The sequence below is a fragment of the Colossoma macropomum genome, unplaced genomic scaffold (assembly GCF_904425465.1).
Source record: "Colossoma macropomum unplaced genomic scaffold, Colossoma_macropomum, whole genome shotgun sequence".
NCBI lineage: Eukaryota > Metazoa > Chordata > Actinopteri > Characiformes > Serrasalmidae > Colossoma > Colossoma macropomum.
The window spans coordinates 17,419,021-17,446,212 of record NW_023494784.1 but is presented as its reverse complement, the minus strand read 5'-3'; the positions used below and the strand labels follow the sequence as shown (position 1 = coordinate 17,446,212).

At 36.8% G+C, this 27,192-nt stretch overlaps 1 protein-coding gene across 2 annotated transcripts; it reads right to left on the bottom strand.

Annotated features, from left to right (window-relative positions):
• Nucleotides 1–1,723: 1,723 nt before the first annotated feature.
• cd247l (CD247 antigen like) lies at nt 1,724–22,173 on the bottom strand. Of its 2 annotated transcripts, none has more exons than XM_036581300.1 (8): nt 21,973–22,173; nt 13,227–13,324; nt 13,081–13,131; nt 12,584–12,664; nt 10,153–10,185; nt 4,856–4,909; nt 4,730–4,759; nt 1,724–3,588 (listed from the first exon to the last, which is right to left on the bottom strand). In XM_036581300.1, exons 1-8 carry the CDS (start codon nt 22,028–22,030, stop codon nt 3,511–3,513), a joined length of 483 nt encoding a protein of 160 aa, XP_036437193.1. In that variant the 5' UTR covers nt 22,031–22,173; the 3' UTR covers nt 1,724–3,510. The 2 variants fall into 2 exon arrangements, with proteins under 2 accessions (XP_036437193.1, XP_036437274.1); XM_036581381.1 differs by lacking the exon at nt 21,973–22,173 and adding an exon at nt 17,119–17,198.
• Nucleotides 22,174–27,192: the final 5,019 nt, after the last annotated feature.

Here is a 27,192-nt window from a genome sequence, read left to right as displayed (position 1 = left end):
GTAGATTGTACTCCTGTATTACAGTGATGCTGATTTGTTGGATAACTGGGTATCACTACGGACTCAGACTTCAATGACACTCGCTCTCTGTTACTTTATGAACACATGCCTATGACTGGACTCTAAAATGGCTACATCATGGTAGCTTAGAACTGAACGATTGTGTAGAAATATAAGTATGTGAATCAGGATACATGGTAGATTTGATGCATTTGTCTGCTGTATTTTTTTTTCCTTTTGTTTTTTTTTATATAAATATATATATAAAGAATCTTTTACTGTAACTGTACAGTTCTCTTTTGTTGTAAACATCATTAAACCATTTTCCAAGTGTTTTAATATTGTAAGAGGTTTTCAGTCTTGCCATGTTTTGGGTGCATTTTAAATTAACCTCTTTTGGCTGTTAGGCTGGAAATCACCCTGGCCTTAACTGTGCTGCTGGGTTAATGCAGGTGAAAATCCAATCAGGTGAATGATTAGCCTTCTCGCTTTTAGTCATGTTACAGTACAGCTGCCATCCAGAAATGAGCTTTTCACAGTTAGGAACAGGCCTGTTTGTGTCACGCAGCATATAATTTATGATTAAGGTACTGTCTGTTTATGAATTCTATGGAAAACAAAACTAAGTATTAAGTAAACAGTGAAAACATACATATGAAAATGTTTATTAGCACAGCAAATATACATTCGTGAACTAGCAATAGCACTAAAGATGTATAAGCGATTATGTAGCCTGCATTGATTAGATTGAGTGAGATTAATCAAAATCTTACAGGTGAAATGTTTATACACTAAGAATCAGCTGCAGAAATTCAGATGAATATGAATAATCCTGGTCTATTTGCATGAAAAATCTCTATCTGCATATACAGCATTAATCACAAACCAGATTCCTGAGCAGCACTTCTACTCTGAGCTACTTTACATAAAACAGCCCTGGATTCAAAAGGCCTTTTAATGAGCAACGACCATGTGTATATACACTCAGTGAGCACTTTATCAGGAAGACCTTGAATCTACACTCATTGTCCATTTTATCAGTTCCACTCACCATTTAGGTGCACTTTGTAGTTCTACAATTACAGACTGTAGTCCATCTGTTTCTCTGCATACTTTGTTAGCCCCCTTTCACCCTATTCTTTAATGGTCAGGACCCCCGCAGGACCACCACAGAACAGGTATTACTTAGGTAGTGGATCATTCTCAGCACTGCAGCGACACTAACGTGGTGGTGTGTTAGTGTGTGTTGCGCTGGAATGAGTGGATCAGACACAGTAGTGCTACTGGAGTTTTTAAACACTGTCCACTCACTGTCCACTCTATTAGACACTCCTACCTTGTTGGTCTACCTAGTCAGAGTCAGTGACTCATCTGCTGCTGCACAGTTTGTGTTGGTCATCCTCTAGTCCTTCATCAGTGGTCACAGGACGCTGCCCACAGGACGCTGTTGGCTGGATATTTTTGGTTGGTGGACTATTCTCAGTCCAGCAGTGACACTGAGGTGTTTAAAAACTCCAGCAGCGCTGCTGTGTCTGATCCACTCAGACCAGCACAACACACACTAACACACCCAGTATTAGTGCTGAGAATGATCCACCACCCAATTAATATCTGCTCTGTGGGGGTCCTGACCACTGCAGAACAGGTAGATAGGGGCTAACAATGTATGCAGAGAAACAGATGGACTACAGTCTGTAATTGTAGAACTACAAAATGTATGTATATGGTAAGTAGAGCTGATAAAATGGACAATGAGTGTAGACACAAGGAGGTGTTTCCAATAAAGTGCTCAGTGAGCACCTTGCAAAAGTATTATTTTCCCTCAAAAGTCATCCTATTCATCTGGATTACAAATGACTGATATTTTGTGCTGTCATAGAAGACTGACCTTCAAAATTCATTGATTTTGGTTTCGTGTAAGAAAATATTACATGACAAAAATTACTGACTGAAAAATTACATTTGCATAAGTATTCAATCCCTGTGCTGTGGAAGCACCAAGTTTAAGTTTTTTTTAGAAAATTTACTTACTAAGAGCATCTTGGTTTGCAACATAAATACTGACTGGAACAATCTGTCTAAGTGTGTTTTACAGCCCAGATAAATATGATAACTTTTAAGGGGCTTAAAAACATTTGCAAGGCACTGTATATATGTACAGTCAACTCCATAATTACTGGTACCTTTTGTAAAGTTAGTAAAGATGGGTAAAAAAAGATCACGAAAAAATGCTTTTGTGATTAATTAGCTCAACCTCACTGGAAATATGATTTGTACCCTTTAATTGAATTGGCACCCCTATAATGCTTATGAGAAATAACTGAAGAATTTCACTCTTTTTTTAAGTACACTTGAGTGTTCATTATCTCTTAAGTAGTTATCCATGACTTTCTGTTTCATTGGGGTCTAAATATGAGGTGACAAAATGGCCAAATTCCCTTCATCATTCATCAACATGGGGAAGATTAGAGAACAAATGATACAAAAGTTTGTAGTCATTTGTAAATCAAGCAATGACCAAATTCACTGTTAGTGAACCTGCCTGAACGCAGGTTTATTTTATCCAAAAGCACAGCATGGAGGATGATTAGAGAGGCAAAACATTTCTCCAAGTTGGAGATTTGCAGAAAGTGGAAGCATTCTGGGGTCACCAAGCCTGCACGCCACCTATATACCAACAATCTATCTGGAAGTCGTGCCAGAAGAATCTGACGTGAGAACAGAAGTGGATGAACACAAATTTTCAACATGACATTAAATCCATCCATTAAATAGAAATCTGGTTGCTTCTGCCAAAAAGCTACAACTGTGGGTTGTGGTTGGATCTCCTAGCAAGACAATCCATCAAAACATACATCTAAATCCACACAAAAAATTGTTCTTTCACCATCCCATCTATATCATCCCAAATATATATATATATATATATATATATATATATATATATATATATATATATATAAGCCCCTTGAGCTGACCGTATACAACTACACGTAACTTTGAGAACAAGCCTAGCATGTCTAAAATGAGTTAATGCAGCTAACTCACAATGCAAATGAAAAATAGTCTATTTTATATTTACATTAAAAAGAAAACAGGCAAAAATATCCTAACCTTTACAGAATTATGTATAAAAGTATGGTCAACAATTACTTCATGCCTTCATATACTCAACATGCAAGAATTCCCTTTTAGCTGATATTTTAAGAAAATGCATGAGAGCCCTTGTCTCTGAACTACAGCACCATCTGCTGGACCAAAACTCAGCTGAGCGGTTTTAAATTTTAATTCACACTCTTACATATTCTTACAATATCGAATATTCATACACTTTTTGAGAAAGCTAGAATTGCATATTCTGGATGACTGCTTGATGAAGCGATTATGTTAACAGGATACATGACATTACAGATAAACCTTCACCAACATTGCCTGGTATCCTATTTGACTTTTTCCAATGGTTGAAATGTGTGAAAAAGGTTGCGTTGGATTGACGCTGTGTGTATTGGCTTAGGCCCGTGATGGTAAAGGAGGAATGGGATCCATCTCGATGGCCTCGGCTGCATCCTTCCTGCTCTCAGCTCCAGACTACAGGGAGGAAGCAGTTAACAAATCTCTATTAATGATACATGTCCAAACAACGTTAAATTGAAACTAAGCCTATAGAATCCAAACACTGAGCTGACAGACTTCAGGGCTTTATTATTGACTTTTTATCAATACTGCAGCTACATTCTGGAATGTTGACTTTACAGTGTTGGACTATGAAATATATAGAATTGTGTGGACTCCCATGAACAGAGTGTACGTTCCAGTTGATTCGTAAGTGAGCCTCACAAGATCAGGGCTAGCATGCACAATCATAACTGAAGGGAGCCCAAACTATTGCATTCTTCCGATTCCCTGCTAAAATGATTTGCACAGACCAAACCATAATAGAATTACTGGAAGTAAACATTTATTCAAAAAATGTTGACTGTTCAACACAGTTTTACTGGAATATGTCAATTAGACCATGCTGGTGTTTTTTAAAAACTAATTTGGCTGCAACTCAGCCACACATCGCCTAACTGAGACCAAATTTAACACAAAAGTACAAAATACAACTCTGAAGAAGCATGCCGAGTTTGGTCTGAAGCAGCCTCCAGGGGAATTTTACAAGCCGCAATCAACGCGTAAGCGAAGTAGAATTAACCCTGCTCCTTAATCAGTTCAAAATAAAGAAATACAAATGGTGTCTACAGATACAAATCCTCAGGCTAAACGTCTTTACAAATAGATGTGTTTTACCAAATTGTACTTGAAATGTGACATTTTGATTTATAGATAATTCCACTGTGGTAGTGCAGTGACAGGAATATAATGTCCTGTTGTTTCCAAAGGTAGAATACTTGCCCACTGTATCAGGCTGAAAGAACTGGCAAAGAGTGCTGTATGCGGATGTATGTAAATAGGGGGCGCTATAACATTAGCCTATTACGAAGCTCCACAGATTGCAACCTGAGGCTGTATTTATTATTATTTTGAACCTAAAAGCTCAGGCATTATTATGCATTTAAAATATGCAGGAAAATCTTCTGTAAGTACACTCCGGAAGCCATAATATAATCAATGAACAAGCTCAATATGATAAGCCTTTAAATGAATGTTTGCATTAACTGTGACACACCAAGAAAACATTAATTTACCACTACTACAGCTCAAAATGGATAAAATCACTGTTATTTACCTCTTTGGTTTTGCTCTTACTTTTGCGAGGCTGTGGAGAGATACAGACATCAACATGGTGTTTACCAGCTGTAAATGAAGGTCCATTATTAAATCTTATGAATACTGAGAATAGTCAGGTATGTACCTTGCTTTTTGCTTTGATCTCTTGGTATTCGTCATTCGTTGGTGATCTCAGTGGCTGTGGAACAGAAACAAACTGGTGTCTCTTCTGAAAGATACTTGAAGGATCTTTGCATTGTAATGAATGACCACCAGAGGGCCCCTGTGGCTACATTATTTTACATTTATCAAACAGGCTTCTAGTTTTACCTTAAAGTTATGTGGAGGTTCTTTAGGCCTTTTTTACAGTAATCATAAAATTCAGTTTCCACCATTTTTGGTGGTTCCACAGTTGTCTTTTTCTCTGTAGTAACATTGATGGAATATATTTTGAGGGAAATGTGTATGATGTAGAAAATGGAAAGTGAGCAGGATTTTTGTCTTTGTTGGTGAGCAAGCAAGCCAACATTTATAAAAGTGTTTTTGATGTGTTTAAATGCTATTTTTTCATTGTGACCGTTCTGTATAGTTTTCTGATCTCATGAAGGCTGCAGTTGCTGTCCTCTTTATCTCGGCAAGGTTGTCTTTGTGAAGAGGAATGTATTGTTTTCACCGCAGGGAGCTCTTACCCTACCATTTTTTACCCCTTATTGCTCACGTGTTCTAGTTAACCCCCTGGGGTCAATGAACGTGCCGTGCATCAAATTAGATATTTCTAAGTGTTTCTATTAATATCTTTGTGATAATATAGCGCAGAAATACGGTTCAAACAGTTCCTGAATCTGGAGAGTCTGCCCTTTCCATTCCATCTCATCATGGGATCGTATGTGACAAGTTGAAATACGCGCCATCTGCCTCTCACTGTGGGTAACTGGTGGATTTGTGTGACCCATTTAAAGCACCAAAACATTTAAAGCACCAAAACAATTGGTCCATATGAGTAAAGCTATGTTTTCACAAGCGATATTAAGAATTTCTAAAACCAGATTTAATTTTTTCAGTTTTTGGGCTCAATTATTTCTTTACACAGTGCTCCTGGTCAAAAAAGCCTCATTATAGAGAGAGCTGAGATTGTTTTGAATATTTTGGTATATAATATGTGGGTATCATGTCATAGGCAAGTGCCTTTAAAGGCAAATTTAATAATATATGCAAAAATCAAGAAAATGCCCTCCAGAGGGTTAGTCTGATAACAGAGTTATGGGAGAAAATGTTTTATTTGGTTATATTAATTAAAAACATCAGAGTTGATCTATTAGGGGGATGGCAAAAAGAGGTTACACTTTAAAAAGGTTCTTCACATTCATGCATCTCAATTACAAAATGTACTTTAAAGAACCGTCCACTGAAAGGCATCACTCTAACGGCATCACTCTAACGGCATCACTCCAAAGAGTCCTTTTGGCACCTTTACTTTAAAAAAATTCACAGATTGAGACATTTTTATGAACTTTAATTTGGTATTCCACATGAGCAAGTTTTGTATACCTGAATGCATAGATACCAAGATGATGGAGATTAATGGATATTTAGGCCACAAATACGGTAGACTGGGCCTGAATATGAGCGTTTTTGCACATTTGATGGGTTTAGTCAATTACTTGACTGAGTTGGAGAATTAAAGGCAGAATCATCTCACAACAGTCAGACTGCATTAAGAGTTTAAAGCTGCTGGATCACACAGAATGCTTAGGGTAACAGATGCTGTGGCAAAACCTATGGGAAAAAACACAACTCTGTTTCTTTTAAAAGTCCTCTGCATGCAGGAGAGGACCAGAATTCCACTTTGACAGCATAAGAAACTGATCTGTATGTAGAAGTTTCACTGCCTTTTACTAACAACAAAGTAGAACAGAGGGCAAATCCACTGTTTGACATCAAATACAGAGCAGTGCATAACTTAATGAATAACTAAAATACAGCAATTATAATGATTAATTATTAAATGAAGTTTCCTGTGTAAAGCGATCCATTAAACCATACCAATCAATCAATTACAGGACAAAAACAGATTTTTATAAAATAAAAAAACAACAAATTATAATAATACACTGGTGAATAAGTCATTGAATGTGTTTATTTTGATTCTAAAAAGAATATCTATTACTCAAGAAAGGAATTGTTATGAAATCTCTTTTTTCCTGATGATTATTTTTGCAGTTATACTTTTTTTGAGTATTTATTTTCTGATAATAACAGATTTCTATTTTCTATCCTCCATGATATCAGTTATTAGCAGCATTCCAAAGCCTAGGCTGCAGCTGAAGTAGTGCGGGTCCTAGGTACGACTGTCCTATGAAGACTCCTCTTTAGCAGCCTATTGGTCACACAAACAGAACAGTGCTAAGGCTGGGTGGTGATGTCAAACTTGGGAGGGAACTGGTGAGACAAAATGGAGCCCTTTGCTTTTTCATTTCTTTCTCGGAAATAGAGATGTTCTTATGTAGTACGATAAACTACATATATACAAATACTTCTAAATAAAATATGATAGATTGATGATGTACAATATATGTGCAAATGCTTTAATTAATCAGTCGTTTTACACTTTATAAGGTAACAAAGACGAATTCAAGGACATGAAAAAACAAGCTCTGCTCCAAAGGCTTCGATTCCCAGCATTTTCGTGGTGCTGTTTTTTTTTTCCTTTGCATCGTTTGTGCACAGAGAACTGTGGGTAACCGAAGGCCTGGAAGAATACATCTGTTGCGTCCTCAAAATCACTCCGAATGTACGCTGCATTTCTAGGCTGTGTACACAAAGTCCTTCACTTTGAAAGGCCTGCTATGACGTAGCGGCCGAGAAGTGCAGCCTAGGCTTCGGAACGTAGCTACTGTTCACGTCAATAACAGCTGGTACAGGCCAGAACTGTCAGTTTATAATTGCTGTTTGGAGACTGCAGACCTAAAAATGGTAGGCTTTGGCAAAGGAGACCTGATGCTATGTGCACTTTCCTTGGCGTAAACCAAGCTGGCTTCTTGCTAAACCACATATTTCGCCAGGTTGCTTTTGCAGGCTTCGTAAGTGATGGCGAGGTTGAAACTGTGGTCACTGACAAAACTTAATATGAGAGAGAATATGCTTTCTCTGCTGATCAGACAGACTGTGAGTACACTGTGTAGAGTAACAGGGTAGATTCACAACATGCTAATCTCTAAAAAAGCCTTTATCTGTATTATCATCATATTTTCGTATTTTGTAAACCAAATTCATGTCAAACCACAGCTCTGCATGGTTAGACTTCACAGCTCACACAGGCCTAATAGAGCAAAGCTCCTTTGTGACGCTCAGTCAGGTAGCTGACTGAGCAAAGCTTTCTTAGTCTCACAGACTCTCAGCTTTTTCACTGCTAACTTTCCACAGCATACGAGGCCAAGATCAGTCGTTCTACTATATTTAAGATATGAACTTCAACAGACTTAAAAGCGCTGATGGCACAGTTTTGGGCCCAGCTTAAATAGGCTGCAACACAGCACGTAACTATCTGGCCTCACGAAACTTCAACAGGCTCTGATGGAGGACAGATTATAAAACAAGAAAAAGCATAACCATTAAAGAAAAGACTCAGATCAACGTGAGGAATGATTACATAATGCCTGGTAGGGTAATGAATATTAATCCAGCGTGACTGGTTTGTGCACGACTGCTCAGTTTATATGTTTGTTTTAATATCGAAGTGAAAATCAGTATGAATCCTCTACAGAGAATTTACAATTACTTTTTGTTTGCTGAATTTAATATATTGGGAAAAACACATAAATGTGGGCTGTGCAAAAGTTATGATACATTTTATTATATAATAAATATTTTATTTATTATATAATAAATATATAATAAATATATATAAAATATATTATTATATTTTATGCTTTATTTTATTTCCAATGTTAAACTTAGCAAACAAATATAAATTGTGCACTAAAGTTTGTGATGTTTAAGTTTGTCCAAGTTTGTCTTGTTTCACCTAGAAAATTATTAAAGTAATGCAATTAAACCATGTAATAAAACAAAATATGCTGTGAAGGGGCCCATCAAATACAAGTAGAAATTTGTTTGATTTTCAAAAAATATTGATTAGGTAATTATAATTTATTAATTAATTATGTCATTTATTGTGCTATTTATTTTCTAATTGTCTACAACAAATTCTGTGCAAATCTAATTTTAGAATACATAACCAGCAAAAAATCACAGACATTTCTGTTTGCATGATGTTTATGAAAGTGTAGCTGGAATCTTTTTCTCAAGTTCATTTAAAAAACAAATGTAACTTGAGTACTGTTTTAAGATTCACTGCTTCACCCAAAGTCTTTTACGTTTCAATATGTGAAAATGGCTTTGATTACTGTAAAATGTACTAACACGCATCAGATCTTTAAATTGGAGTAAAAAGCTGCATTTGTCTTTCGAATCATTGCAGGGTAATTACAACAACACATACCGTATCACAAAGTAGAGGTACTCTATGAGTCTGCAGCTCTGAATTTAAACTGATCGCTGCGTGTTTGGTGATGGAGTTTTAGATTACGTGTTAAAAATGCCGGTGTCGTGGCCTTGCTCTTCATTCACTTTGATATTGCTCCTTTTTTTGCCGTAGTACAGAGACAAGTTCTTTGTCTTTGTCACAACTGTAAAAGTGCACTTTATTAAACTCTCTGTATAATGAAAACTGGCTTGTGTTTGAAGCTAGACTATGACAAGATAGGCGTTAAAAGCTGATAAGATTTGCCCACACTCGCACTTGTATTCACATTAAAAGAACATAGAGCAGGGGTGCACAACTCCAGTCCTGGAGGGCCGGTGTTCAGCACAGTTTGGTGAGTTACCTGCTCCAACCCACCTGTTTACACTTATCTGTTAATTGCCAGGTTGAGAGGGTGTGTTTGAGATGGGAAACCTCCAAACTGTGCTGGTCACTGGCCCTCCAGGACCAGGAGTTGTGCACCCCTGACATAGACTGTAAACTAATTTAAAATACTGAATATATATCGCTGCTGACGGAGCAAAACCTTGTATCTCCATTTTTGCAGTTTTTTAAGTTTTTGACATAATTTGAAAATACCAGTTGTTCTTTACATTGTGTGTAAATTTCATGACAAACGGATTAAAAAAACGGCCCAAAATGACTTGGGAAAAACTCTGGTTCCGTTGACTTGCATGTTTTTTCTTTCTCCTGTAAAGTTATGTTGCAAATACGAGGTTTTGTTCTGACAACAGCGACAAATATATATGTATATATATATATATATGTATGTATACATGAACCAACATGTGGGACTTTTTGCCAATGACACGGGTATCTATTGACTTCATTTTCATTCCTGATCTTACGCTGCTTTGCACAGCTTAAGCATTTCATCATGTATAAAGAGCTCTACTCACCTCATACTGGCTTTCCTCCTGCTGCGCTCGATTCTAGAATTAAAATGATACAGAAGTAAGTAAATTAAAACTTCATGAATGATGTAAATGAAATTCTTAGCAAATATGGAACAGAGATCATACGTAGAGGTCATATATGATACCGTGGGAGGTAATACGTGTTCAACATATCAACAATTTTTTAAACATTTCCAATGTTTCACATGGAATTTAGACCAATAATATAAAAAACACAAAGAAATAACATTCTAATCCATAAAAAAAAGTTATGTGCAGTAAAGTGAATTAAGACAGGAAAAATGTATTGAATACTATTAGAAAAAGCACTAAACCAGCTGATGTTAATTCAAATCAGCTGAGTTAGTGCAAGTTTGATAGGTTAGTACTTCACTCTTAGAAAAACTTCTGAATACAAGAAACAAATCATTTAGCACCAAGCTGTCACGCAGGAAACATCTCACGATCAGCAGAGGCAAGGAGTTCTCCCTTCGCGACAAGATAGAAGAGTAGCACAGCAATGGCACTGCTAAGTGACAAATTCCTCAACACATAAATGTTCCTATAAGCACCATCGGGGCCATTATCCACAGGTGGAACGAACATCACTCAAACAACAACGGGCCACACACAGGAGCTCCTTACAAGATTTCAAACAGAGAAGCCAGAAAGACCTGGAGACCAACGGGTACAGTTGTCACAGAAAAAACAACAGGCTGTGCATTCCACCACCCTGGTCTCCATTCACAATCACCCTAGAAGACTCCAATACTGAAGAAAAGGCACAGTGAAACTTGTTTGAAGTTTGCCACAGAGCATTTGGAGGAGCCTGTAGAGCACTAAGAGAATGTAATATGGTCAGATGGGAGACATATGCATATGCAGCCCCATGCCATGATGCTTCCACCTCCATATCAAGTTTTGATTTCTCTTCTCATGGTACTGGTTAGAATCCAAATTACGGAAGGGTAGATGAATGGAGCTATGTACCGAAAAATTCTTGAGAAGAATGAGGATGACACCTTTCAGCAGCACAGTGATCCAAAACATACTGCAAAGGAGACTCTCAATTCATTCACACATAGGAAGAAAATTATGGTGTTTGAATGGTCCAGTCAGTTACCAGATTTACCCCAAAAGTAAATCGGAGAAAGGAACTGAAGACTGAAGATTCACCAGCGGGCTCTCTGTGTAAAAGAATGGGCCAAAATCCCACCTAAACACTGTGAGATATCAGATTCTTTGTACAGGAAGCTTCTTCAAACTGTCACTGCAAGCAAAGGCTTCTCCACGAAGTATTAAACAAATTCACTGTGTTCACTGTAGTTCACTGTATCATTCCACTTTACAGCACATAACTTTTTTATGGATTGGAACGTTATGATTTGCTTAGCTGTGTCATTTTATTGAGTTAATCCCAATGTCTGGTCTAAATTTCATGTGAATAGCTGCATTAGAAAAATCTTTATTACATTTTTTAATAGTTATTTCACCCACTGTACTATTTAAAATGCTAAATATTTGCTAATGTTTGTAGCAAGAGGTGCGAGTTTTGTCATGCTTCATGATGACAGAGTCTGTACGGAAAGCACAATCACTGAAGTGGAACTGATTCTACATGAAATAATATGTCGATCTTACACTGAAAAAAGTGATCTACTGAATTTATGTCATTCAAATATATACACGATTTCTACTTTAAGAAATGTTACAACAGGACAGCAAAAAATAAAGACAAAACTGTATGTAATGATGTAATATACCGTACTGTGCAATAGTCAAAGACCACCCTTCATTTATTTACTTTCCTGTCAAATAGTCATTAAGTACAAGTTCATTTTTTCAGGACGTATATCTGAGACAGAAGGTAGTCCACTTGCATATAGAAGGCAAAAGTCAGATGAAAACAAGTGAAAAGAAGGAGAGAGTGCAAACAGACGAAAAAGAAGAAAACTTGCAAATCAAACAAAGAAGGTGCCATCTTGGACTGTCCACCCCAGAGTCCAGAACTCAACATAATTGAATGTGTTTATGTGGATCAAGAGAAGCTGAAAATATAACCAAATTCTAAGACTGAACTTTGGAGGTGTGGGAAAATATCCCTGCAGATTTCTTTGAAAAACTGAAAGAAATTCTCCTGAAAAGAATGGAATGTTATAAAAGTGAAGAGTGGATACATTAAATAATGAAAAAATAGATTTCATATTTCGTTATTGAGGCTTCTGTGTAATTTGCTGTTAAATGTTATCTACATATTGACTGGAAGTGTAATAAACGAAACGTCGTCTCTGACTTGTGCACAGTACTGTATTTTATTAATGTGGAGATGATGTACATCAAGTAAATTCAATGCATCCCTGTACAAGCTAATACAATCCATAGTGATGATGTATTACGTTCACAAAAGATGCAAAAAGCATCGCATTCAGCTCACCCGTCTAACAGGCCCACCAGCCTGGCTACGTTGAGGCTCCAGTGTTTGATAGTCATCTGCAATTTGATCAGTTTTCAGACCCTGATGAGAACAGAGAAAGAAAGTCAAGAATAACACACACACACACACACACACACACACACACACACACACACACATACTGCATATTGTCAAAGCCTTATATTGTCAAAATGATAACTTTATACGAGAAGGAGAACGGTTTTGTAACTATATGTTAATATAACAAGACTTTATTCCATATAATTTTGGAACATTTCTTTTGGTCTGTCTGTTGTGAAACATTCACACAATGTAAAGGGCAGCTGGCAAAAAAAGAAAATAATGAGGTTTCAATGTGACAGCAATGGCATACAACTAAACATACGGCGGGGAATCTGAATGCACTGATAGCAAACTTTCATTTGAATCTTAAACAAAAATACACAGCCTTGCAGAGCACCTGCTGCACCAAGAAAACCACACGAACAGAAACTCACCTCATAGAGAGGCTCGGCTGGTGTGGAGTTATCAGACTGTAGCCTTGAAAACTAAAATGTACAAGAGAAAAATGTTCAGAACACATCGCAGGACAACGCGGCGATAATGCTTATCATCAGTGCAGATGTTCATATGACAGTCTCACTTTTATCCTGAAGTAGAGCGCCGTGAAAATGATGCAGTAAAGCAGCAGAACTGCATCCAGGACGTAGCAGGTGACGGGGTCACTCAAACTCATGGCCTCTACAGAGAGAAAGAACAGAGGACACTATTGAGACAAACTAATTACCTAGACTAACTAGGTAGACATACATAAGTTGAAAATTGTCTCTAGCTTCCTTTGGTAAGGGACAGTCTGTGCTCTATTACTGTGTCAAAAATGATATCCAAGGCATCCAAGTACTTACTCAGTTAAAAGTGGAAGTATGAGACAAAAAGAATACTTTAGCCAAAGTCAAAGTCAAAAAGTAGCTACATTTAAACATAAGTAAGATAAAGATTTTTTGCCTATCTTAATTCTTTTTAATTCCTTAGATTTTTTAAAATGTCTCTATAATTCAACAGCAGAGATGTAAACAAAGTCATTCAGAGTGTTCTAATGTCAAATGTTCATTGTAGAGAAACTTACTGACTCAAACTTCTTAACATGATTATGATATGAACAAGGACTCGCTATGTCTACGCAACACAAATATAGCTATTAATTTACTATGAATAACAACCAGAGAACCTACATGTGTCTTCGGAGTTTTATATGTAGTGTCGATGATGGTAAAACAGTGGTAAATCTGAAAAAAAAAAAAAAATTCTCTGAGTACTATTTTGCCTTTCAAGTTTTAAAAATATGTTTTAGGCCACATCTTATCTCAAAACTATCGTCAAACACTGTTTCATGCACGAGGCAGCGCACCCGTAACCACTTCATGTAATCAATTTTGGTGAGTTAGCTTTTAGAGGCATTAATCTCTTTTGATGTCTGGTTCCTTTCACCATCACTGTGAACAGGTAAGTTTCTCTAGAGGAGCACATTTGACATCAAACCATTATTAATGACGCTGTTTTACTGACCTTAATGATTTAATTACACAGAATTATAGAACAACTGGTGGAATTCCCCATAATATTTTGTAAAACTCAAACTCATTTAAATCCTAGGCTGAGCTTGGCATGCAGGCATGTGCTGCTGCATTGCACAGCATTATCCTTTACTCAGTGTCCTGAAGTAACACACTGCACTCCTGCTCCTCACCTTCCTCAGCAACGTAAGCCATGACTGTGCTCTGGTCACTAATGGTTGGTACTGGTACACAAAAATGAATTTGCACAGTTGTGGGCTTTATTTTACACTGATATGGATTTGACTGGACATTTTAAATAAAAACTGGGGAACCTGACTGATTGGCATCAGAAAAATACAAACAAAAAAATGTGTTGGCCTTTGAGATTCGTAATGAGTACTCTGAAGATCTGATTGAAGACATAAATGTTCTCTTGGAAATGAAATTAAGTAACATTATAAGTGTTTTAACATGCATTTCAAATACTTGATTAAAGTACAAACCTTACGTATTAATACTTAAGTACGGAAACACACAGTCATACATGCAGAAGTTTGAACACTCAAATTATATGTTTTGTTGATTTTCTAAGTTAAAATAAATACAATAATAAGTAATAATAAATAAGTCTTTTTCCTACATTTTCTATTTTTTTTTTTTTAGTTTAACACATTAGGAAAAAGCATAAATATTAAATGTGCCATAACATGTTAAATTCAGCAAATAAACAGTAATTGTGCACTAAAATGAGCAGGAGTTTGTTCTCTGTGTGTTTACATATTTTTTCGTAGTAAATCAACAAAACGTGTGACTGGGGTGCCAAAACGTTTGCATACAACTGTATGTAGTAACATACAATTACTAAAGTAATTTCCAGTCCTGAGGAGGATCACATAAATCAAATAGCGACTTTTTACTTTACAAGACCAAAGCAATAATAAACAATAAATAACTAAAAAAAATGACTGAAAAATTTTACTCAATCCACAACAACCAGCACAACTGCATGAAGTGAGTTAGTTTAGTCCTTTTCTGATTTCAAATCTTTAGCACCACTTCAGCAGTGGTTTTGAGAATGGCACAAAACTAGACGCCATTTATAACAAATTACAACCTTGTAATTTTAATATAAAGTCAATTCAGGAATTGGGTGGGACCGATATAACAAAATTATAACATCACAACACAAAGACATTTATGTATATATGCATATGTATATGTATCATGATGTTTAGTTTTTCTCAGGTTCGAGAACAATTTAAATGGACAAAATGCAAAACAAAAGTGCTGCATTTAAAAATCCAAAACAAACTATGAGTCCAATGACTTTTAAATGCATTCAACATTTGCAAAAGGAGAAAATCAAACTAGAAAAACTATAACTGGTTTTTGATCTAAATTGTGATCAATGATACATGCAGTTGTTTTATGTAGAAGTAGGGGAAAGCGGGGCACAACCAAACGCAGGATAAAATGTAAGTGAATATTTTATGCAGTTAGACAAGCTCAAGTGGAATATGCTTCTGATCAGCTTCTTGTATTCACACAGATACTTCTCAAGATTCATCCTTAACACTATTTTTATATCATGAAAGTAACTTTTTTTTGGATTACTGAGGTGTGTGTATTACAGAATTCACACCTTGGCTGTAAAACAGCACCATCTGAAGCATGCGAAAGACTCACAGAGAGAGCTTACCAGGCTAAAGTGCAGACTTCACACTGTAGGGTTAGTTTTAATATGCTGTTACAACTAAGCCTCCCAAAGTAAACAATGGGAGCAGTTAATATCTCCCATATAAATTCGAAACCTTTAACTTTTTGGAAGTTTTATGCAAAGAATAATCCATAATATACTACAGAAAAATATTGTCGCTGTAGGAACAAAATCTTATATCTTCGAAATTGTAACTTAACAGGAGATAGAAAAATACATTCTTAACTTTCAAAGTCATTTTGGGCATTTTTTTTGGTCCATTCATCATTAAAACGTAACACGAGGTAAAGAGCAGCTGGCGCGTTCAAATTTTGTTAAAAAATCTAAAACATCAAAAAATGAGATACGAGGTTTTGTTCTGACAGCAAGAACATATTTAAATTAAACTTCGTTCAAATATTTGCTCAGTAATAAATTTTCCAGAGTTTGACACGGCCTCTTTTGCTAATCATGTAGATAATCATTTAGTATTTAGGTTTGAAAATTTGTCTGGTTCAAATTAATTTAGTTGCATAAATTACCTTTTTAGCAACTGTTACAGCTAATAATCCCTCAGTGTGTTACAATTAACTCCACCTGTGATGTAAAGTGTAACATTTGCATTCCTACTACCTTCAGATGAATTCTTTATGTACATTCTTTATGCTTCTATTTTTAGCAGAAATTTGCAGGTTGCTTGTATTAAAAATGTTGTTCTTGATAAAATAATAAAAAATGTTATGTTGTGGCCTGTTTTCCCCTCCTGATGATACATACACTATTTATCAAGATAAGGATGTTGCTCACTCTTAGAGTAAATATGAACTAATATACTAACTAAATACTGCAAATACTTTATTAAACTTTATTCATCTAAACTTGCTTCAGTGTAAACAAGGGCAAACATACCCTTTACTCAGCACTCATGAAATAACTATCAATATTTTGTCAATTCAACTTTAAAAACATTCCAAGCCAAGTTAATATTGAAAGATGTGCCCTGCAGAATTACAGTCAGTGAGATTTTGGGAAGAAAAAAGCTGAGATGAGCAGAAAAAAGTGGCTGTTTACTCTTAGTCACAAAGTGACTGGACAGCAGAGACAAAATCTCTTCCTGTTGTTATGAAAATCATGCAATTACGCTGAGACTCCAAAAGCACAGCCAGTAGAGCACTTAGCACAAATTCTATCAGTTTTCATGTTAAAACTGCATTGAAAATGAGAAGCAAAGGCTCGGCATGTGATGAGAAATAAATAACAACGGTGAGAGAAAGTCACTTTACTGGTAAGCGTGCGTGTCTTCCTGTCAGAGGCTTGTCTGGGGCATGTATCTCTGTGGTCAGAGCTTGAGTGTACTTCAGAATCTAGTTCAGTGGGTTCTCTGTATGAGGTGCGCGGTGCAGCGCCTGAGGGGAGGGGAGGAGTTCCTGGGGGGTCCTAATATACCACTGCCGTTCAAAGTCACTGTTAATAGTGGCTGGAGGCTGGTGGTTACAAACTGGCCACATACTGATCAGTAATATGATAGAATCAGACACGATTATGTTTTTCTCACATGACATTAAAAACACAGATCACACGAAGTATCAAATCTGGGAAATTGTTGTCATGCTTAAGTTCCATCGTTCTGAATGTAAGCAGAAATCGTTTTGCAGGTTAGCAAAAAATGTTCTGTAAGTCTGTGCAGTAGTTCACATTTAGATTAAAGTGGAATTCCACCAATTCTTATTTTTTTTTCATAACTCAGAAATTGAGATGTAATCAAAAGCATTCAGAGTAGTTTGATGTGAAATGGTTCACTGTAGAGAAACATGCCAGCTCAATTTTCTTTACAATGGTGGTGATAGGAACCAGGGGTCACAATGTCCACAATGTAAATACAGCCATTTTATTTACTATCAGTGGACCTACAGGTGTCTTCTGCGTTTTTACACATGATGTTAATAAATACAAAATAGAGTTATTTTGGTACTATTTTGCTATGACTATTTCTGTGACACAAAAGCATTTAAATAACATATGTTTTACTGTTGTTTGTTGTGGTATTTATTTATTTTTTTACTTAGTTAGTTTTCATACACAGAGATGCACTTTAACAAACATTTTTGTGCCCATTTAGCCAACTTGGCTAATTTTCAACCCTAGCTCTTAAGCAGGTACAAGAAAACAAACGCATTTATCAAGGCTTATTAAATTACATACAAATTATATACACTGTGGTGATACATGCAGTAATACAGCATATAATTCAGACTCAATGCCAGCTTTTAGCCATGATTTTAAATTAGCTGAAGAAGAGCCAAATGTAGGCCATTCTCTTATCTGTACAGGCAGCTCATTCTAAGTTTGAGCTGCTCTGACTAAAATAAGACTGTCCAAAGGTCGACTTCCTTACAGGTATCACTACATCTCTTGTCACTGATCTAGTGAATCTATTTCCAGTTGTCTTACTGCAAGCAGTGATGAGGCGCCAACCATACAGGATCTTATATAGAGGAGAGCAGGGCATAACCTAACACATTTTTTTTTGCTGTTTTTTCTTAAGAAAAATCAGTCATTTTATGTTCTACAACAAAACCTACACATCTCTGCTACAAATTATTTAATTTCCAGCGTCTACTATTTCTTGAACAATTCACCTGAAAGAAGCGTGAGTGCACAGGTTACAGCTTATCCCACAGGTGGGATTAATTGTAACTGACAGAGTAGCTAGTTTTAAAAGTCTGGTAAAACGATGCACAACACAATTAATTCAACACAATTTGATGTGGCTTAAACCAGACGAGCTTTCCAACCTAAATATACATATAAATATAAACATAAAAATAAACATGATGAGGCTGTGTCAAACATAGCAAATTTATTTTGACTGCAAAGTAGAAGAAGAAGAAATATTAGCAAAATGAAATTAATCTATAGAGCACGTCTGATGAATATGTGCACATATTCATAAAAATAGTGGACTGCTCTAATTGTTTACTTTTGGAGGCTTAAGGCCTGCGCACAGTGGACATGCCATATCATGCAGCATCCAAAAATTCAAAACCATTATTTTTAATGGAGGTCAAACACCAGCACAGACACTCCGTGTGGATGCAGGCTGGCACTCGGCGACTCCGAGCACTGTTATTCCTCAGCATGTCACGGTGCACTACGCAGCAAAATGTACGCAGAAAAAGGCAGTCAGCCAAATGCTAATACTCAGCTTACCTCAGCTAACATTACTGTTCCAGCCTTTTTCAGCTCATATTTTTCACCTCGAAAACAGCGAGTCTGTGAAAAGGTAGTAATCTGATACCAAGCATGATAAGTGACACTGAAAGTTTTACTCCATTCAAATTATACGAGTAGAGTATAAAAATGAACTTGCCTGGTGTTTATCGGCTGACTCTCCCTGCCACTGCTCTGCCACCTGACGCTACCTAAAACAATGCAACGCTGCGCTGCATGTTTAACACTAAATCACTAAAACTAACCCCGCTGTGTGGAAGCTGTACTTTAGTCGGGCTAACTCTCTCTGACAGTTATTTACATGCTTCAAAACAGTGCTGTACACAGCCACCAACAAGAGTAATTATTTTTATGGTTCAAAAACAGTCCTCAGGCTGAATCTTGAGAAATATCTGTCACAGATATAGAAGTTCCAAGATGAAGTTGCTATGGGAACATGAGAAGGTGACCAAAAGCACGTTTTACTGGAGCCTCTCTGACTACACAAAAAAATCCATGCTGCATTTTACCCCGCGTGTGTGCCCCACTCCTCCCTACAAGACACGTAACTCTAAATTTAAATAAGTTGTCCCAGTTTAATGTTGTGATGTTTTATACAGTAGCAGTGTTGGAACTATTGAATGTTCTATCAAGCACTTTAACAGCCCAACAATAAACCGACTGTATAGGTCTAAGCGTTGCGCTGTAGAAGCTACAAAATTATCGGTTAGCAGCAAGAAGCCAGAGAATGAGAACTATGGCTAGTGATGCAGGACAACTTCTGAAGCAGAAATCAGAGAGATTTAAAATGAAAATTCATTGTAAATGAGAGGCAAGCGAGCGTCTGTTAGTTACCTTTGTGAATGATCCGAGCAGAGAAATTGCAAAAAGCTGCGAGGGAGGGTTTTATTAAATGGAAAGATGCAGACACTCTCAGTGCATTAGACCACAGACTTGTGGTTAGAAGATACTGCTGCGGGTGTAGTTGATGAGTTTAGTTTAAAAGTTAAATTTGACATTTTTATGTTCTCATAGACTATACAACACATGTATAATGAGAGAGATTACTTTTATTCAATCTGTTCCTTATTTACTCAATAAATGGTTGTAATGAAAATATTGTTTTTGGGGCATACTTGAATTATAAGTCTTATTTGCATTTGTTTTATTCAGTCATTATTTATGCACCTCCCCAGACAGCCACACCCTGTTTAGAGCACATTAAACAACATATTAAAAATATGGTTGAGATACAACCAATAAAAGGCTACATTTTTGAGTGAGTTGTGCAAAAGATGATACATAATACAGTTACGCACTACAGCTGCATTGCTTTATAAAAGTCGTTTGACATCAAATGCACTCCAAGACAGAAGTTAGGGTTTTTTTTCCAGTGGCAGCAAAAGGAGTTTCCAGTGTGAGGTAATCAACAGAGAGAACAGCATGAGACACATTATTAACAGTCAGCAAGGATGTAATCTAAGGTGGCCCCACTAGACGATCATTGATAAAGCTGTATGCTGCATTCATTTAACTAACATGCAAATTAAGCTGTATTTCATGTCTAAAGTTGAAGTGAAATGAAGAATAGTGAAGAATGAGACAAGAATATCATAAATACAGAATAATTCTAGAAAATAAATTAGAATATTGTGAAGAGTTGGACTTTTCACAATATAGACACAGTTTTGCATTTTATACATCGTACAAAAAGAGTATCTCCAAAACAGCAACTTAGAAGTTTTATTCCAAGTAATTTTGGGCCATTTCAATTGATCTATTCATTATGAACACACAATGTAAAGGGCTGCTGGTGGTTTCAACATATGTCAAACAATGAAAAATGACAAAAAGGAGATATAAGTTGAAGATTGAAGTACAATGTTGTTTCTAACATCTTTTTTTAAATGTAGGTCTTTTGATTACATTATTATCAGCTGTGTTTAGCAGCTGCTAATTAGTTCCAACTGACATATCTTTGCTTCTGGGCCTAAGGTTATGGTCTCTTGGTGAGGGCCAAAGCCACCCCTATAGCAGGAAACTGACTGCACTGTTTACACTGTGTTTTGTTGCTTTGACCACAATGCGTTCAATGTTTAAAATCATTTGATCCACAATAGGAACAGGTTGGCAGAATTGCTGCTTTAGGTGATGGAGTACGATACTCACTGTAAGGATTTACATAAAAACATGAATATGAAGATGAATACACACATACACATATTTTGCAGCTATGGCATATTACAATTCTGCTATACGTGCATGCAGTATATGTAACTTAACCTCTTAAATCTCAGGTGAATTGCATCCTAGAGATCATGCAGTAACTATATGGACAACATTGCAAACTCACTCAATTAATCCTAAATTATGTAATAAAGACTGGGACTTGCTGGCGGTTCCTGGCCTTTTAAAGGGTTAAACAGATTGTGCAACCCTGGTAACCTTGTTTGGCGATTTCTAAATGAGTGGAGCTACAAATCAAACCTTTCTAGACTGTTTATGGGTAACTTTCTCTTTTACCTCTTTTACAGTGGAAGGAAATAACAAAGGCTTTTGTTCAACTACAACATAAAAGCTAAAAGCAACATCAGATCACATGTGCTGTGATATCAGAGTGACAGTTGAGACTCAGGGTAACTGTGTTGCAATCTCTTCATTTTATGGGTTAGGCACTTTTTTCAAACAGCTTCTTGCTGGCTGTGCGGAAGAGACTTGATACATCTTGCTTACTTCACAGATTTAGAAGCAGTTCTTTATAACAAAAACCATGTCCGATGTTAAGTCCTGCAAAGTTCTCCATATGTAATAGAACTAAAAGTGTACAGCAAAAACCAAAAAACTGAAAAACGTAGTCGTTATGATTTTACATACAGAGCAGGGCGGGAGCGTATGATAAGTACAAAGAGGAATACATTTTCTCTGACCTGTGGAGGAGAGCAGTAAGGCCAGGCACAGCAGGGTCACTGTCCTGAAGACTGCCATCACATTCCCCTGGGATTCCAGAAAGATATCAGGTGGTCTTTATTCCGTAGCTTGGCCTGGCTGAGGGGCTGTGTAGAAGTCTGCCTTGCGCATATGTCGGCTTGTAGAGTCCCTTTGCTAACAGGAAATGGCCCCAGCACTCGGATCTGCCTAGTGGTGGTTCTCTAAGGTCTCAAAGCTCCCACCTCAGCACCTTCGGTCCTCTCATCTCAACACCTTTGTTGCCAGCACTTCCTGTGTGTTTGTAGACCAGTTATACATGCACACAGTGTCGGTCTGTACTCAATGACAGATGGAACGTAACTTCATGAAGGTCAAAATCTGGAAAAGAGGTATGTAACACGGTATATCATTTATTCACTTATTTATTTTGGATGAAATTACTATTTCTTTGAATTTTTATTTATTTAGGAAAAAGTAGTTTTTGCAAAAATACTGTATATTTCAACTGTCTAGTTATTGCAGCTCAAACCTGTCAAAGCTTTATTGTAAAATAAAATGAATATTTTCATTTTCAATTCAGAACAAGTCTAGATCAGAGTTACAGGTAAAGAAGGAAAAGCATTACATAGAGTCATGGGCAAAAGTTTGAACATCCCTGGTTAAAAGTTAACAGATCACCCTTTAAAGGGAACAAACTTGAAAATGGCATTTTTCTGCTACTTTTAATGGAGAGTTTCTGTTTTTTCAACATACTGTGAAAAAACAAAACAAACATATAAGACAATTATATATTAAGAAAAACAATAAAATATGCCATAACTTTTACACAAGCCACATTTTATGTTTTTGTTTTTTTTGTGGTAAATTAAGCAAATAAACAGTAATTATGCATTATAATCGCAGAGATTCTCTGCAGGGGATGTTTTGACTTATTTTCACTAAGAAAAATCCAAAAAAACATCTCAGGGGTGCCCAAACTTTTGCACATGACTGTAAACGTTAAGCTGCCACTTTATTAGGCATTACTCTCTAGGTGTACCTAATAGCTGACTTTGGCCCCACTGTAGCATTCAGAAATGACTTGACTGACAGTCATGTACCCAGTAGAGACTTTATTCCTTATTACCTTTATTGGATTCTATCATGAGTGAGTTGACTTTGACCAAAGAAAAGGTGTTAGGTGGATGTTTTTAATCTACATTTATAAGTGCATTTGTGCCAAGCTTTATTTATTTGATAGGAACAGAGTCCCTAAAGCAGTAGATTTTCTGCTCCTTTAAAACTTCCCTACCTAACTCAGATGTAGCGCGTCATGTCTTCGCTTTACATTCACTAAACGACCAAAAGTATGTGGACACCCGAATATTATACCTATATGTATTTGTTAAATTACTAACTCCAAAACTATAATCATTAATACAGGGACAGATTTAGTGATTGTGGGCCCCAAGCAAAAGCTAGGAATGGAGCCCCTGGATGCAGATTTTTAAATTAGTGGTCTCCTGAATGGTGTAACCTTCTATGCTGCAAGAAAGGCTGTCTTAAATCTAGTCCATATATCTAATTTATATCAATATATCTATTTCTCATTTTAAGACTGTTGTAAGATATTATTAGTTTATTTAACTTATGCCAAGACATTTTTACTCAACTTCATTAAGTGAAATTATCTCAGTATGTATGCAGATAATTTTGCTTGTCTTAAGAAATATGGGTCAGTTACCCCTGTGTCCCTCTGAATGTGCCTGTTTCTTCCCCTGTGTTGTTGCCATGTGCTATTGTTTTTGTTTTGATTTCTTTGCTCCACCCCTTTTCCCACTTTCCTTATTAGGATTCCTTCCTGTCTGTAGTTCCTGACTCCTCCTGCCAGGTGTTCCTTATTGTTTCTATCTACATCTAAGCCTTTAGTTTCAGCCCTTGACTGTCTGGTCGACGTTGTTATATGTAACAGTCACGTGTCTGCCCCGGATTTGGTTTGCTCTGTGGTTCTTGGTTTAAAGGCTTGCAGTATATTTAGTATCATTCTCAGTGATGGTTCTAACTTGTTTTTGTTTCATTAAAGTTTGTCGTGTTTGCACCGGCCTCATTACTCTCCACACATATGTTTCCAAAACTATTTGTCAATAAGATGAGAATTTGGTCCAGAGAAATATGGCAAAGTAATGAGATCACGATTTTCACAATAAGTAATAAGTAACATAATCTCACTTATTACATTTTGAGAGTAGGAACTTGTAATGGATTACTTTTTTGAGTGATTACTGGAAAACTGGAGTGAGTAATCTATACATTATCATCTATACATTAACATTAACTCTAGCAGTATGTATGGCCTTTTGAGATTGTTCAGCCCTCCATTCTGATTGTAAAAATGTAGTTACCTTTTGCTTTCCTCTCTATTTTTGTGTTTTTTTTTCTGCACTTAGAAGACTTTGCTTGATTTGCTGTCAGCACTCAGATCACACAGATAAAACCTTTTCTCCATTATGTAGACTATCGCCTAACTGTCTTGCTCATACCAGTCTGTCTTTCCGCAGTTGCCATTACATAACAGCATGGAATAGTGCATTATAACCATGACTGGGGGGCTGCATTGAAGTTAATGAAAATAATCATTACAATCACACATAACAACTTTTTTTTTTTTTAAATATTTTTTTTTCAAAATAGGTTACTTAACATCAACATGTGCAGTATATCTAATTTTTATTTTCATTAAGCTCTTGGCTCATGGGGATCCTAGGCATCTGCCTACGTTTAGCGTAATGCAAATAATGAAGAGTTTGTCCCCCTTTGCTGCAGTAACAGCCTCCACTCTTCTGGGAGGACTCTCCACTGAACTGTGGAACATGGCTGCAGGGACTGGCTTCCATTCAGCTGCAACAGCATTAGTGAGGTCAGGCACTAACACCAGGGGGGTCACTAGTGATTTATGTTGTTGTGTTTTACAGCAACGGACAAGAGGCATAAAACTGATCAAAAAACATGACTATTTGGCAAAGCTGGCATGCAGAAGATCTGTCTTTTCATAGTTAGTATTAGGATCTAATACAACTTAAACTCTATCCTTCCACGTACAGCAGGCACAGACCAAGAAAACGTACTGAAGACAAACAATGCAATCTCCTCTAAGGTGCAGGTCCTAAATGTCTTATTCAAATACACAGACTGTAGATGAGTACCTGATCAGATCTGCTCCTTCAGTCCTGTCAGTGTCCCTCAGTTTCTTTCTCTCCCTCTCCTTATTATTTTTTTTTACTAAACTCAGATTTACAATAACTCAAGGCGTAAAACTTAACTGGCAAAAATCTTCTTACCTGACTGTGTTCAGTGGAGCCTCTCTTACAGAAATGTCCATCTACATGTTGAGGGACTGAGGGATATAAAACTGTGTCATGATCAACACTGTATGACCTTTTTACTGACTTCAACTCACTGTAAACAGTCTGTGGCTACTGATGTGATTGTTCCAAATACTGAAGAGAAATACGAAAACAATGACATAAAGAGCTGTCAGTGATGTTATTTCTATCTCTTTCACTCGTTTACTTTCAATATCTGTGAAGTTTCTTAGACTAAAATAGCTCTTCGGCTAGTTAGCTAATCCTAACGTTACCTCACAAAACCTGAAGTTAAGCTAGCTAACAAGCAAACGGTAAAATCTCAATAGTCAGGTAAACTGACCACAGATTGACACAAATTCGTTTTGAAGGCGGGTATCTTCACTCTGTAACTACTTACTGTTTCATTCTGTAGCTGTATTATATATTTTAATAAGGCCTAATTTTCATTTCGGTGAGCTTTCAGCCAAAATCCTGTCACAACTTCAGCGGTTGCTGACCCTGTAGCGCGAGTAACACCGGAGACCCTCCCACAGGTCTTATATGATTGGCTTACACAACTTGCAATGTCTGATTTGATTGGCTGACATGTTGCGAGGTCTGATATGATTGGCTGAGCAGGCCGTTACACCTCACCCCACTGCTGAGCATCGTCTTCTCCACTTTTGTTAGAAAATCCGAGGCAGGCCCTCCCAGTTCGGTTTAAGAACATGTCATGAATCTGAAACAGACTTTTTCTTAGGACCTTTCTCAAGAACAAATTTAGGAAAAAACTTAGGAAGATGTTGGAGAAGAAGGCCCAGTGTTCTCTATGCATACATTACTGCTGAATCTTTCACACTTTGTCTATGTACTTTTCCCTTCCTCATTTGGGTAAAAAAAAAAAAAACTGTGAACACAAAAATAGAAGAGTCTGGTTTCACGAGTCATTAGCCGTTTACCCGTCCTCCTGTGGTGAAAAGATCCCAGATGAAACAGAATGGCACTCATTTTGTTTGTGCATGTATTTTTTGGCATATCACCTCTGATAGCACTTTTTTGTGTCCAGGTCCTCTAAGAATAATGCAACATTTAACTGGACAGTGAAAGTAAATGGTGTGATGGTATCAGTTCAGTTTGAGTCCCTGTTCTTGTCTTTGGACTTAGCAGGTATGAACAAATATGCAAACTGTCTGTGCAAGAGCAGCAGCCTCTTTAGTAGTCTCCACACTATTAGCCTATCATCAGGTCCTAAATGTCTTATTCAAATACACAGACTGTAGATGAGTACCTGATCAGATCTGCTCCTTCAGTCCTGTCAGTGTCCCTCAGTTTCTTTCTCTCCCTCTCCTTATTATTTTTTTTTACTAAACTCAGATTTACAATAACTCAAGGCGTAAAACTTAACTGGCAAAAATCTTCTTACCTGACTGTGTTCAGTGGAGCCTCTCTTACAGAAATGTCCATCTACATGTTGAGGGACTGAGGGATATAAAACTGTGTCATGATCAACACTGTATGACCTTTTCACTGACTTCAACTCACTGTAAACAGTCTGTGGCTACTGATGTGATTGTTCCAAATACTGAAGAGAAATACGAAAACAATGACATAAAGAGCTGTCAGTGATGTTATTTCAATCTCTTTCACTCGTTTACTTTCAATATCTGTGAAGTTTCTTAGACTAAAATAGCTCTTCGGCTAGTTAGCTAATCCTAACGTTACCTCACAAAACCTGAAGTTAAGCTAGCTAACAAGCAAACGGTAAAATCTCAATAGTCAGGTAAACTGACCACAGATTGACACAAATTCGTTTTGAAGGCGGGTATCTTCACTCTGTAACTACTTACTGTTTCATTCTGTAGCTGTATTATATATTTTAATAAGGCCTAATTTTCA